Here is a 15,577-nt window from a genome sequence, read left to right as displayed (position 1 = left end):
CCTGGAAGTAGGTTTGTCCATTCAAGAGTCCCCCAACTCTGCTTCCTCATTGGAAGGCGTTTCAACAGGATTGAGGAGGTCTCGGAAATATTCCAGCCACCAAACCACAATGTCTCGAGTTGAGGTCAGCATTACATTACAGTCATTTGGCAGATACTTTTATCCAAAGTGACTTACAAAGCAGCACCCCGCTCGCTCTGTACACAGTGTTGACGGAGTACTGCTACCCCCTCCTTAGCTGTCGGATGGTGGACCAGAATCTCCCTGATGTCCACCAGAAGTCGTTCTCCATGGTCTCCCAGAACTCCTCCCACACCAAAGTTTTATCCTTGGCAACCACCGAAGCCACATGCCACTTGGCCTGCAGGTACTGCCAGCTACCTCCGGAGCCCCACGGGCCAGAGAGGCATGGTAGGGCTATTTCTTCAGTTTGACGACATCCTTTACCACTGGACTACACCAGCGGGTTCAAGGATCGCTGCCCCGATAGCCGCCAACTGGCTGATGACCGCAGCTCCGGTCTGGTGCCTCAACAATCGAAGCATTGGACAAGGCCCACTCGGACCAAATTCTCCCGTTTCACTCGGGACGTGGTTGAAACTCCTGACAGGCACTCTGCTAGTCGTTCCCAGCAGTCCCTCACATTTTGTTTGGGTCGGTCAGGTCTGACCGGCATCACAGCCTCGCGGACCAGCTCGGGCTCCTTCCCTGCCAGAAAGGTGACATTCCATGTCCCAAGAGCCACCTTCTGCAGTCGAGGATCGGACTGCCTGACTCCCACTGCACCCGACCCCCTTGGCCCTTCCTGTAAGTGGTTTGCCCAGGGGAAGAGGGACCCATGTCAACCCATGCCCGGCCGAGCCAGAATCTGCCGTTTGTGCAGTACTGAAACTGATAGTTCTGCAAATTCCAGGTTACACTGTATTATGCGAGTCAAAATTCTTCAAACACACAATAGCATCTTCAAACACACAATGTAAAAGAAATTTGTTTTTTAACTTAACCTGTTTATGATTGGCTGTTAGTCACATACCCTCAAAGTACTGCTTAAATGGCAAACACTTTGATCCACAAAATAGTACATCCAATTACTGCCTTAATTATCATAAATCCCTTGCACACGCTTGTTGCTGGAAAAGGAAACCAAGAAATGCAAATACAAAATATACACAAATGTAAGCAATCATAAGAGTGTATGATTTGAGTGAAAAATTTATTGCCATCGGACAGTTTTAGTAGTGATAACCTGTCACTTTGCCTTTTCCAATGAAATTTGAAAGGCTCAGTCATACAGTTTTGTTCCGGGCTAGCTTATATCTTTCAGTCTACACAGTTCTCAAATATTTTTCTACAGATTTTAAAGCCTTGTCATTCATTCTTATACTGATAAAGTCAATAATATTTTCACCGAGGCAAAAGATGGTAATGTGTCAAACCATAGAAGTTTCCTCTATTTGACTTATAATTAAAAACAAGCTATGGAAAAAAATACCCACATTCAGTAACAGTATCTCTTTTTTACCGAAAACCTATGCCCCGTGTCTTTCATCCAAGCATCATAAACTGGTTTTGTGTACCGTCGACTCATTTTTAAACTAGTGTTTAAATACAAATTGGTGCCCAAGGAATGTGTTCTATCATTGATCATTCTTTCATGGTTGTCACTGAGTAGTAAGTGGAGGAGGCTTTCTTATGGAAAAATGGTACACGTGCAACTCTTCTATTTTTGTTTGCTACTTGGAGCACTTCTTTAAAATGAAAGTGTATTATTCTGATGCAGTTAATGACTACCTTTCATTTTTACTCAATACAGGAACTGGAAACCACAGCACACCACTGACAAGTACACAGGTGATCTGGTCAGTTGGTTGTCTTCTTTTAAATGTGATTTCTTTAGGTTGCACATTAAGAGTTTCAGAGGAATAGTTGGTTGTTAAAGCCAAAATATCTCAGCACTTGAATCCTGTCAAAATGTAGCATTTGGAAATTTTCCATATTGTTGTTATGCAGCCAAATCCACCTTCTTCTGCAGTAGTGACATCCTCATATAAACACCAGCAAAGTTTCTTCCCAACTACATAAAAACCCCAAATAACAAATATATTAAACTGTGGCTGGGAGGAAATGTGCTCTGCCTCACTAAAAGTTTCCTGTACTGCTTGCTTAGACTTATAGATGAGTTTTGAAATTTGACACGTTTTACTTACAACTTAAAGTGTTTTGTGTGAGGCATAAACTACATATTCTGTAGAGCAAGCGGGAGCGGTCTCCCATTATTTGGCTTTGCAGATACCAAGCTTGGCCCCAGCACACACAGTCCCTCACAAATTGGGCTATGTGGTGTGTGTGCTCATCTGTTTATCAGCCTGACAGCACTATAAAGTTTGTAGAAAGATATATTATGCATCATGTCCTTCTACAGCCTGTGTAATGTCTTTAATGTAAGTGTGTGATGCAATTATCCTTGATCGGGCAATATAACGATCTCTTGCCGCTGTTAAAGAATTGTCCTTTCCGTGCCAAATATCTTCCTATTTTTTGTGTTTGTGTGTGAGAGATAAGAATGACGATTAGGCAAGACCCATTACCAGTAGCCATTATGCTACTGGTGGAACAGGGAATACAATGCTCTTTTGAATCCTTAAACTTGTGAATCTGACTCCAAAAGACTTGGTGCCTCAGCAGTTATGAACATCACCGCACGCCACTGATGTGTTTTGTGTCTCTTGCTGTGTTTTCTAACCACAGCAATTCCAAGTCTGACAGGTTGCAATACTCAGTCCCTCTATTTCAAACAGAAGTTCACATTCTTCTCCCAATCGTGAGGCATTTCTTACCAGACTATTGTCAGGGTCTCAGCCAGTCTTTTGTAACTTAATTCAGACAATATCCTACATCATTTGTGTAATCTTAAGTTCTAAATCCACTACTCTTCATTATGTCTAATAGGCCAGAGCCTAATCCGATGTATGGACATTGATTGAGGTAAGAGGTCTGTTCATTCGGAATGGTCAAACGTAGTTTAAATTTTAACTTATTTTCCACCAGTTTAATTACAACAAAGTAAAGCCCTTAATACACACTTTTTTTTTTATTCTTTCAGACATCTACAGTATGTACTTACCTCGTGTATTTGCTCCTTAAAATTTTTACACCAATAGTTGGAATTGTATCCTCTGTAATTTTGTTTGAGAGAAATTGTTTATTGTCCCGCCCTCGATTACCCAGTGTTTAAACATTTATAATCATTTGTGATGTTTCTTTTCCTTCCCACACAGACACACACAAACACACACTCCGGAACTCCAAGACGTTTGACTACCCTTTTTATCTCTAGGTATCTGGATAGAATCTGACTGGGAAATTTTTCTGGGTTTATTAGCAAAAATAACTATTATATTCAAACATTAGTTTATATATAAACTCCCCTTTTATTTTTTAGTATCATTCATTTTTTTCTTAATCTTAAGATCATAATTAAATGTGACTTTCAAGATAAAAATTCATAATCTAATTTGAAAAGGAATGCTTACTTGTTGTTGCAACATTCGGCCAACAGCCTCAGTCTTCTTGTCACATTTTCAAAGCCCTGTATTTCTTTGAGTTTTATTTTTTTTTTGTCTTCCTCTTGAAGTTAAAATTGGTTATTAGTTGAGTTTGACTCCAGGGATTAAAAATTCATCAGTCTGGTAGTAGTTGGTGGTATTCTTGGAAATCACTTTTTTCAAAAATTTCTGAATGTGACAAAAGCTTTCAGTATAGTATAGTAGTGTTGAAGTTCTCTTTGGGAGCGACCAGGATGGATAGGATCAGGAATGAGTCTATCAGAGGAACAGCACATGTTAGATGTTTTGGAGAGAAGGTCAGAGAAGCCAGACTGAGATGGTTCGATCATGTACAGAGGAGGGATAGTGAATTTATTGGTAGATGGATGCTGGAATTGGAGCTGCCAGGCAGGAGGTCTCCAGGAAGACCAAAGAGAAGATTTGTGGACGTAGTGAGAGGATATGAAGGTAGTTGGTGTGAGAGAGGAGGATACAGAGAATAGGGTTAGATGGAGAAAATAGATTCGCTTTGGCGACCCCCTGAAGGGAAAAGCCGAAAGAAGAAGACCTAGTCCACATATAGTTAAAGGTCACTAAGAGAGAGAAAAAACAACAAGAACCAGCCTTTTGTCATTGTATTATATACAGAATCAGACAGAGACTTTTTTAAGTCCAGCCAGAAGGTTTCCGTCAAACTCCCAAGGCAAAACACAGCTAAGGAAACACTGCAAAGTTCTATATCAGCAGTTTATATAAGCAGTGTAGTATTCATTTTGCTCTGTTGGCCTTTTTTTTATTTGTCCTACATAAAAATAATGTTCAAAAATTTAATTATACATCTCCAGAGCAGGATTTTGACTACCTCTTACCAGGATCTGTTTCACAACTGGCTTAATTTTTAAGTCCAAAAACAGCTGTAGTTTATATTTTCTTTTTATTCTTTTTTTTGTTTTTTTTTCTTCTAATTTTTATTGGTGCTGTCTGACTGTCTTGATACATATTTAGTGAATAGTGATGGATGATGACTGTTCCTGAGTGTAGCATGCATCTAATACAATTTCATCTGGATTGGTTTGTTGTACTGTGGTAAACAGTATTTTTGATGGGAAATGACAGACAAGAGAGAAGGATTTTCAGACGTATATTTCATGTCACGACACCACGGCTAGAACAATGTACTGCTTGCCTGTTATTACTTTGGAATACGCTTGAGAATATGCTGCAATACTTTTGCAGAAATATATAGGCCAAAGAACATTGGTGGATTTGCTCCATGGTTGTTTCAGCTTTGTGCTTTATAACCTGTGCAAGGCATTTTTCTGCAGCAAATCTCTTTATCATGTAAGGCTATTTGCCTAAGGAAAATGTTCTGAATTTTTTGCTCTCCCCTTAAAACATAATAAACAATATAGCACACAGATGCCTTTTAAATAGTGTTAAATTCTCTTGAGATTTGTGGTCTTATTGGTAAATCATAACCTTAACAGTAGTGACAAAAGGCCCCTCATCTGTCAGACAATCATTGCTCTATTACATGTTACACGTCAGTCACTCGGACTATTATGGGCAGGAGCCCATAAAAGCCTCAGGCAAAAAAAAAAGAGAGAAAAAGACTGGGAGTCTTACAGATATCACAAAGCTAAAAGTCCCTTTTACATTACCTGTACACCAAACCAGTTATAAGACACAGCAATACCATGTTCAGATATCTTTTTCCTCACTGATCTGAAGACATTGAGTCAATCTATCAGTTTTGTTAAATGCACCATGACGTTCCAGGCACTACATGGTGTGATATCATGATTTAATTTACATAATCGTTCACTCTCATGAAAGGAGATATACAGACTACAAAGTACTTTGATATAACCATCATATTGTGACAAGTGGGATTTCATTTCCTGAATACCAACAAGAATGGAAAGGAAAGAAAGAGCTTACTAGTGATATATTAACAACTTTGATTTAATTAATATAACTTTAAGGAAGAGATTTAATTACTGATTAAATCATAAGAAAAACATGTGCATACGATAGTGAGCCGATCAAAACTTTTAACAAAGGCAACACAGTTCAGTGAATTATCAAATGACTTTTTAAAGGTTTTTAATTTGATAAACTGTGTTTAATTTGGAGCGTAATTAAAAAGAAGATACAATATTTGACTGGAAAAGTTTTTTTTCCCTGACAAAGAGGAAGTGTTGGTAAATTATAATTCTGTGCTAAGTAAGAAACCTGCAGAGGTGATGTTGCACAAGGCCTTAATAACACACACAATGCTCTCTTGTGAGTATATGACTCTTATCCTTAAAGGTCATCCCAAGGTAGAAAGTACAAAATTATTGCAGTCAGCTCATTGTTCAGCTATCTGGCTGTCAGCCCCACATTATCACAATGCCCCCCCTGCAGACAACCACTCCATCCTCCCCCCACAGAGACAATACCATGTACTAAGCTGCACTTTAAACTTAGTCATATTCACATCACCCTTCATATCATCTGCATCATGTATATAACTACGCACAACATAAATCACTTGTCTGTCTATTTATTTTTATAATAAATCTGTATGTGCTCCGAGGCGAGAGCTCTCATCGCAAAATTTCACTGTGCTTGCACAGTGACAATTAAAAAAATCTTGATTCTTGGCTATCACCTGTATGTTCTTGATCCATTGTTCTTTATCAGAGAGCAGAGCAAAGAGAAAGTCCGAGTTCAGCTAGTGAACCTTCTTCAATAAATTCAAATATTTCAATATCTCAGAAAGACAAAATTAAAGGTGAAATAGAGCAGTGGCCATATATCTACCATGTGGAAAGAAAACCTCACAATAATTTATTGATAAAGCTCTATAACTGCTGGATGTGACTGAAAAATTATGTGTCAGAGTTGCATTGTAAAATGCTTTTAATGCATCCAAGTCCCACAAAATTGATAAATCTAAAGTAATTTTGGACAGTTCAATATTTGGTACAACATGGCTGAAAACTAACATATTACACATATTATCCAGTTTGCAAATTTGAATAACACGAGCGAGGGGGTCTGTGTTCATCAGTCTGCTGCTGTTTATCAACCCAGAGTCATGAGCAAACCTTGATAGACCCAAGATGCACCCATGGGAAGTTTGTATGCACTAGATGAGTTAGACCTCAACCTTTGCCATTACCAGATACTGACAACATTCAGAACAGCTGAATGACTGAATGTATTCTTAACAAATGCAGCCCATCTGACACATTTGAAAAGCGTGTGTTTCAGTTGGTCGGCAGTTAACAGTGGGAGTTCATTTATTTTAAGAATCTATTTAAAATTCCTCAATTGTAACTGTGATCTTGTTTTCTGATAATTTTTCTTTGCCCAAAACGACACTGAATATAATTTTCTACTATTTAAACTAAATTCGTCATTTAAGTGGTCATCTACATGTGAATTAGAGGTTGTTTTTTTTATTTTATTGCAACTGATATTATCATATGCCTTGCCCCTTACAATGGACTAACAATGTATCCATTACACAAAGAATCAGTTACTTGTTCAGTTTTGATTTCACTGCTGAAGCAATGACGTCACCTGAATGCGGGGTATGTGTGGGAGGGGTTAAAGACCCTGGAGATGACTGATTACTACAAGAGGACTGATGTTATCTTGCCATGTTTGATGGTGGATAATGATCTGTTTTGCTATTGTTGACATGCGGCTCAGGAGGACGAGTAGCCGTCCTGTTATCGGAAAGCCACTGGGTTAATCCCCTTGTCCCTAGACAGTCAGTGTCCCGACACATTGAAGCATAAATGAGAAGATTAACACTGTTTCAGAGCCATGAGTGAATGAGGCAATACTGTAAAGATTTTTGAGGCAAGCTGGGAACCTGAACCAAACTTAATTTTCCACCTCCAAACCCCAGACATGGGTGCTGTGTTTCATTTTTTCAATTGAAAGCCTTTGGTGGATAACTCTGTCCTCTGGCCCTTGAACTCCCTAGTGTAGAGGTATCCTGATTCACTCCTGTGTTATGGCATGGCATATGAACATAGCATTGTAATTGCTGCCTCAGAAGATAAATTAAGTTTTAATGAAATCCATTTCCATTTAAATGAATCCCTCTGCAACATCCATACACTTTTCCAATGACGAGGCTTTGTTATACATGAAATTTCAACTAGACTGTATATAGAAAAATCAAAAATGAATACCTGTTTTAACTTGTGCCTTCAGGGTACAGTGCATTTCTTTCTGAGAGTAAGTTTATTTTTATTTTTATTTTTGAGTAAGTCCATCACCCCCTGCATGCCACACTGACATCCTGTCGGAGCTCTTTCAGTCATAGACTGATGCCACCAAGGAGCTCCACTGAACGCCACAGGAGGTCTTTCCTACCTGAGGCTGTCAGACTTTTTAATTCCTCTCCCTTCAGCCGCAGGAATCTCAAAATCTTTGTACTTAAGACCTTAAGACACTTTATAGCCTTGACGTGTTACTTAGACACTTTATAATTTTATTTGTATTTCTAATTCTCCCCTTATTCTCTCCCTTTTTACACTGTTTATACAATTTCCTTCTATTATTGAATATTGTTATGTTTTACTTGAAAGTCTGGCACAACAAGTTCCTTGGGAATAAATAAAGTTGTTCTTATTCTTATTCTTTTTCTTATTCTTATTTCAGCAGAGACACAAATTACATTCGTATAAATACTTTTTAAATTGTACATTTAACTACAGTATTTCAGTACAAATACAAACCCCCCTTGAAATAGTAGAATAAGCTGCAAAACAGACTACAGTCCCTGAAGAGCTGCTTGAAATGGATGCATTCTTGTTCTGTATTTTAGAATTCCTCTGAATACAGAAGCACCACTGGCGACTCATAGCAGATGGGTCAGGATGAGTCCCTGAGCAGTGTGGCCCAGTTTAATTTCATTTCCTGCGTGATATTCCCCTGGCCTCTTTCCCCACATTTCTTGCCACTGTCCACAATTATCTGCCCAATAAATGCAGAAAAACAACACAAAAGATTCTTGCAGAAAACAACACTTTCCCACCACGAGGACATCCCTCATATAAGTCACATTTGCAATACGGAGAAAATGAATGGTTCTGTGATTTGTTTAGGTTTGACTGTGCTATAGATGGTCTACTTTGTAGAAAATCTGTGTTGTACACATTCACGCCCTACATAGTTCAGGAAGCTCAATAGATAAAGATCTGGAAACACAGTTGATATAAACAAACAGAGACTCACACATTACTTCAGTGGTTTGTGTAAAATATAAAGCAATAGCTAGAAGTCTTTGAGGTCTAATCCTGGTGTGCTCACCACAGCAGGCTATGCCTGTCATTATCTGAGATTTCGTCAGTGCAAACTTTGTCCCTCAACAGAGGAGAGGAGTGGCCAAGTGTCTCAAACAGGTTTATGACTTGCTGTGAGCAAGTTTGAAACCAGACAGACCATTTGCAAGTTAAAACTGGAACCCACACCCTCTATCTGCAGACCGCTTATCATGTTGAGACACCTTTGTTTCTTACAGTTTGGAGACTGCAGCTCCTTCAAATTCTCAAGCCAAATCAAAAAAATAAACATCGGAGTTGGATATTCTCAGAGAAGTCAAGAGGATTTTGACATTATCACACCCTAAATGTAAGTAACTGTTGTTTAACATCGGTTAGTGGTGATGTGACTGCCAACAGTGATTTTTACTTTAACATGAAGCAGCTCTTAAAGGAAACATCGAGCACTTCTGCTTCAGTTCTAAAGACAGATGAAGAAACATACATAAACATGCTGTTTATAAAGCTCAGGATGTGTAGCACAGTCAGAAATGATGCAAAAATAGTTCTCCAATGTTTTTTTTTTGACCGTTGGTTTGCTAGCCTCATAGACTCTCAAGAAGATAGTCTGAAGTATATTTGTAATTTAATTGAATTCAATTTTTAAGGAGTTGCCAAATTCCATATGTTGTATTCAAAGTAATTCTTTTGCACTTTTATTTCGATTGAAATCACTTGAACTGAGGTTATTTTCTGGTCAGAGTTAGTCCGTTGGATCTGCGATGCAGACTTCATGAGGTTCATAGGGCTAAACACCATCTGGCAGCAAATGTTGGGAAGCAAGGAGAGAAAAAGGGGAACAGATGTACCGCAGCTCACCTGCGTTAACCATCTCCAACCTGAAGTGGAGGGAGGACAGGGAAAAGCGAACAAGAGAAACAAACAACCTGGGTTGTGACAGAAATGATGAGGTCACAGAACTGATCTGAGGTATCCTTTTCAGGACTGGAGTTTGTAGAGTGAGCGTTCAAGGCTGGCATTAAAATGTTGTAATTGAAGATTGAAAAAACAAACTACATCTTAATTCTTGTCAAAATCTTCTTCTCGTCGCAACTTTTCATCAAGAATTGATCATGACTTGGATGATTGAAAATCTCGCCAGACAAACGTCATCTTAGTTGCTTTATTTACCTGTAGGTAGAATTTATTAGTCCATTTCCAAATTCCCAAAATGTACTGTGAAAAATACAATTAAGTATTTAATTTCTCACTGATTTATCTGTGTGTGGGGAAATGATTGGAGAAACATCTCTGTTGTTAGGCTATAAGAATAACAACATCGTAAACAATATCAATGTCAATGTCAGTCACATTGTAAATGAGCTCGGTTACATTTGCTTTAAAAAGTATTCTTGTACCTTGAAATCCCCATTGTATCCATGCTGTAATAATTGTTGACTGAGATCCATTCACACTCTGAAACTGACTTATTATTTTTTGTGACAGGCCAGCCTGCTATTGCCAGAAATCATGGATTTTCCACAGTTTTCTCTGCTGCCTTCCTTGAGGGGAGAGTTCAAGTCAGAAGATTTTATCCAACCCCATTACAAGGAGTCATATCGGCTGGCCATTGATCATTTGGTGACCGGTGGCAGAGAGAGCTACAAGGAATTCCTCAAAGGGGAGCGTATTGGGGATTTCCTTTCCGAGGAAGAGCTTACCTTCATCACTTTGAATGCTAAACAGCTACCACCTCAAAATCAAACTGAAGAAGTCAAAGATCCACAAGACAGCAAATCTTCCTCTGGGACGTACTGGCCTGTTCACTCTGATGTGCCTGCACCAGATTTGGACTTGGGTTGGCCAGACATTATGCATGGAATACTACAGACAAATATAGATGTACTCTTTCATCCACCAAGACCAAACAACCCCACAATCAAAGAAGTCATCCGTAAGCACATTCAAGATGCCAGACAGGTAATGCAAACTAGCTTCAACAAAAAGCTCCGCTTCAGAGAAAATTCTCTCTGACTCATTTTTTCCTCTCCTCTTCAACATGGGAACTAAGCCTCAAGGCGGTGTAACCATTGTTGATGGCAGGGAGTCTTCATATTCCATTAAGGTCAAAATCAGGTTTTGCAACTTACAGCCACAAGAATGTGTGGAAACCATATTCTTTACCACCACATCTCACCTTGTACAGGGAGTGAAAATGTGTCACAACATGCATCATTGGTTCATTTGTCCATGGATTTATCTCTGTAACTATCTATTGTCAAATTAATGTCATTGCTTTATTTAAGTGGCCCTCAGATACTCAGTGTGGTACAAAGTTGACAGAAAACAAAAATGCTGTATTTTAAAAGAGATTAAAATATTGACTGCGATTCACATTTCCGTTTACTGTTTCTCTCTTGATCTGAGTAAAATGATATTGACCTTACTGTATATCGTTTCATTGGCTCCGAACTGTGGCATTTTTTTTCTCTCTGCCAGGAATACTGAGAGGTTAAGTTGTTACTTTTCTGTTTACAGTGAGTGCCAATTTGATGAACCATTTTCCAAGTTTCGCTGACTTAAAAGATTCTGCCTCTCCTTATTACTACTACATGGAACTAATTATGATTCATTCACTTTGTCCTTATAGGTTGTTGCCATTGTAATGGACATGTTTACTGACGTAGATATATTTAAAGAGACAGTGAATGCCTGTTTGCGAGGAGTTCCAGTTTATGTGCTTTTGGATGAATCTCATTTGAAGCATTTCTTACAAATGGCAGAAAATCAAGATGTAAAAATTCAACAACTCAGGGTAAGTGAAAGTGATTAATTTCTATTTTTCACTTTATTTAGCTATATTGTGACAGCACTTGATACTAACAAATATGTATGTGGGTAGGTATATATGTGTACATGCGTATGTATAATACACATATATGGTTATTTTCCTGTTATTAAATCAACTATTTCTTTGAAGATACCTTTTACATTCCCATAAATTTACTGCAGTTGCACAACCAAGACCTGACTGATAATGCACAACTTTTACTTCTAAGGTGTATGTGTTTGATATTTTCATTGAAAATGACTCTGATTGCTAAAGCAGGGCTGAAATTATTATTTAAAAATCATGTTTGTCCAGTTTATCGGGTGGATCATCACCATGAGTCTTGACATGTGGCGCAATAAATGAAACGCACCCTCATAAGTGCACATTGCATGCCAAAAATAACTGTGAAGGAAAACAAAATAATTGTCTTGTAGGCATAACATAACGATTATGTGATGAGAAGTGCTATATCAAGCAATTTATAATTTTCATTTTGTACCACCATTCCTTTAACATGAAATCATCTTAAATAAACAATCTGAAATACTGTCTTCACAGAACATGAGGTTGCGTACTGTGAGAGGCCAAGATTACCTCTGTCGATCAGGGGCGACATTTCATGGCACTATGGAAGAGAGGTTTATTTTAATTGATTGCCATACAGCAATATATGGCACTTACAGGTAAATAACAAGAGTCACTGCTGTGTAATTTATATCTCATAAAGCAAACTTGATTCACTTTCAATTATGCCTTATTAAAGAGGACAAAAACACATTTGAGATCAAAAAGAAATTGCTCATTAAGTGTGTGTGTGTGTGTGTGTGTGTGTGTGTGTGTGTGTGTGTGTGTGTGTGTGTGCTAACCACAAGTGTTATGTGGCAGAGTATTGTGATAAGCAATTAAATCTGCACAGTTAGAAAATTTAAACTACATACATTATACAATAAAATAAGATAAAATATAAGATAAATAAGATAAAGATATATATATATTAAAAAATAAATACGAATGTAGGTTGTTAAGTAATTTTCTGATAAGTGAAATACTTAAGGTCCCATCTTTTAAACAGTAAGCCTTATATATAACATTTTCATCATAATTGCCACTTCAAAATCAACCAACTAACTAACTAACTAACTAACTAACTAACTAACTAACTAACTTTTAATCCAGTCTTTTAGATACAATGTAAATTTTATAAGTAAATTCTTCGCTGTCTGTTCACAGTTTCACTTGGTCATATGAAAAGATCAATCTGAGCATGGTGCAGGTCATCACAGGTCATCTTGTGAAGTCCTACGATGAAGAGTTTCGAACACTTTATGCACGATCAACTGTGCCTGCAGAGTTGCACTCATCAGAAGGCTTGTCACAACCCAACGGGACACATGGATCATCAATATCTGCTTTTCATTCTGATCCATCAATTCATCGTAAAGACCAGTTGAGACACACGTTAAATACAGTCTATCGAAGGACTTGTGAAAGAAAACAAGTCATGAGAGACCTTGAAGAGAGGAACTTTGAGGAAAACCGTAATTATCTTTTGCCCTCAACTGACAATGAGATAAGTATTCAGAACCAGTTCCCATCAGCAGAGAGGATGAACTTTTTGAAAAGGCACAGCTATGCTGGTGAGAGACAAGACGGTGGTCTCGTGGAGAACATCAGACCGAGAACAAGTAACTGGAACATTTGTACAAATATGATAAATGGCACAAACAACCAACAGATAGACAACCGTTTTAAAGTGACACCGCGATTCAGATGTCAGCAGTCTTACATGGCAAGTGGCGACCAAGCCCCGTCCACGCACCAGAACATGCCATCACTGGAAAACACATCAAAATCATTCATGCGTACATGGAGAATCGAGTCTTACCTCAAAAAGCAAGATTTGGGATTCAAATCATCTGATGACGATTTGGATCAGTTCGAACCACTGGACAAAGCTACAACCTTCACGCATGGAAGAAATCGGTCCTCTCTTGTTTTCAGGTCCACTATCCCAGAGAAAATTGAGCCAAATATGAACAATACTTCATCACTTGCACTAAACCCTCCTTTGCACCATTCATCAATGCGGTGGAATCCAACTGCTGCAGATAGGATACACAATGCAGAATTAAGACAAAGACAAAGTCTGCTGGCTTTGAATGACTGTTGGAACACCACAAACAATGGTCCTGGGAGAAACTCTTGCCACACATATGCCAGTCTAGGTCGAACTAAAGTTGCGCAGAATACTAGAGCGCTAGGAAATCTTTCAGACACTTGGTATAAAAGGCACAGTGTGGCAGACCCAAGATCAAACACAGAATATATTCAGGAATATTCAGGTCACATGAATGGAGTTTTTTCAGGGATACAAGCCAATCGATGCAAAGCACATACCAGCGCCCAGAGCGGACATTCTACATCCGATCTGAATGAGGAACAGAGATCTATTTCCCATCATGATTTCAATAGTATTGTTACAAAAAAAAACGCTACTCCCTTTTGGCAGGAGCTACCATCCAGGACAATGTCTGCAGCAGTCCTTGATTCAAACAACAAAGATTTGACAGTGAAGGCCAACAGAACGAGTTCACATAATTTTCTGAAGAACAGCTCCAAGAAAATCAAATCTTTTCTGAATATACATGAGAAGAGAGAAGACTTTATAGAAAACACGGTCACTCCAAATCCAAGTTCAGGGGGCAGTGCAGACACATTACTTGCAGAGGATGAGGGGGGAAATCACAAAAGTACCCACGACTCAGTCAAATCCTCCCCAGGGGATCAAACAAACCATATGAGAGACGATCATCCAAAATATTCAAAACCTCGATTTAAAACCAATGAACGGCAATGCATCCCTCAGATCCCTCAAAAAATTATGACGCAAAAGGAGGTGGAGGGTCAGGGTGGAGGTTCCAACCTTGAACCTGAAAGCAGCAGTAAAGCTCAAGGATATGAGAATCGTCCATTTAGTAGAAATGAGCCTCTTTTCTTGTTTGAAAAGAAACAACCTTTACGCCCCGTAAACAACTTCGGAATCAAACAATCTGTGGAGAAAACCAAATCCTCTCCAAAAGGCGAGGCAGCTATTACACGGAACTATAGCCAGGCTGCGACAGGCCACCAGGAGAATAAACTTGAGAAGTTCATCCACAGAGTGGGAAATCTTCTCACCAAAAACAAATAGCAATGACAGCTTTTACCAGATGAAATAATAAAAAAATTCACCGGGACTCAACAAGTCACAATTTACTGAGTCAGTACTGTCTTTACCACTGTATGTACTGAACTGACTACGTGTATTTTGTTGTTAAAATATTAACTCAAGAAATGTAGGACATCACAAATCATATGTCTGGTCATTCATATGTAAGGTTACAGCTCAGAGATGTTTTTAGGGGTGTTGCAATATTAAGAAACATAACAAACATAAAAGATACATAAACACAGCATTGTGATTCATAATGTCTGTGATTTATGAATGAACCTTAAGTGGTCACTCAGGGGTATTTCAATGATGCAGTCGTGGCATCATGCTTTGTTCAGGGTGATGGATGCTGGGGAGCAGGGGTTTGATTCCCGTGTAAAACGTAGTTTCTTTATGCATGGACTGCAGTAGTTGCCATTGCTGTGGCAGTTTAGACGTAGAGTTTTGGACTGGCAGCATCAGCATCGTATCCTTTTAGATTATCTATGTGGAGTGGATTTATTTTTATTTTTTTTGATCATGATATGAACCTGTCATTGATGTAGAGAAAAATTCTACAAATCATGGCGACTTTATTTGTCTCCAAGGGGCAAATGGAGGGTGGGTTCAAACCACCAACCTTTCGGTTAACAGCCAAACGTGCTAAACGATTGCACCATTGAGATGAGTAAATGTCCAATATTTTAAAACTTCATGCATAATAAAGATTACTACTCAA

General features: G+C 38.6%; 1 protein-coding gene across 1 annotated transcript; it reads left to right on the top strand.

Annotated features, from left to right (window-relative positions):
* The first annotated feature begins 742 nt into the window (after nt 1-742).
* On the top strand, nt 743-15,577 carry sack1b (scaffolding CK1 anchoring protein B). The gene is made up of 7 exons (XM_086168530.1): nt 743-807; nt 1,814-1,859; nt 9,076-9,185; nt 10,322-10,795; nt 11,466-11,630; nt 12,207-12,331; nt 12,879-15,577. The coding sequence occupies exons 4-7, from the start codon at nt 10,346-10,348 to the stop codon at nt 14,836-14,838; spliced, it is 2,700 nt and encodes an 899-aa protein (XP_086024656.1). The 5' UTR covers nt 743-807; nt 1,814-1,859; nt 9,076-9,185; nt 10,322-10,345; the 3' UTR covers nt 14,839-15,577.

The sequence above is a fragment of the Fistularia commersonii genome, chromosome 2, assembly GCF_037954325.1.
Source record: "Fistularia commersonii isolate RoL2024-O1a breed Wild chromosome 2, RoL_Fcom_v1.0, whole genome shotgun sequence".
In the NCBI taxonomy this organism is placed as follows: Eukaryota; Metazoa; Chordata; class Actinopteri; order Syngnathiformes; family Fistulariidae; genus Fistularia; species Fistularia commersonii.
The sequence above is the reverse complement of the archived record's forward strand: the minus strand, read 5'-3'. Positions and strand labels throughout refer to the sequence as shown.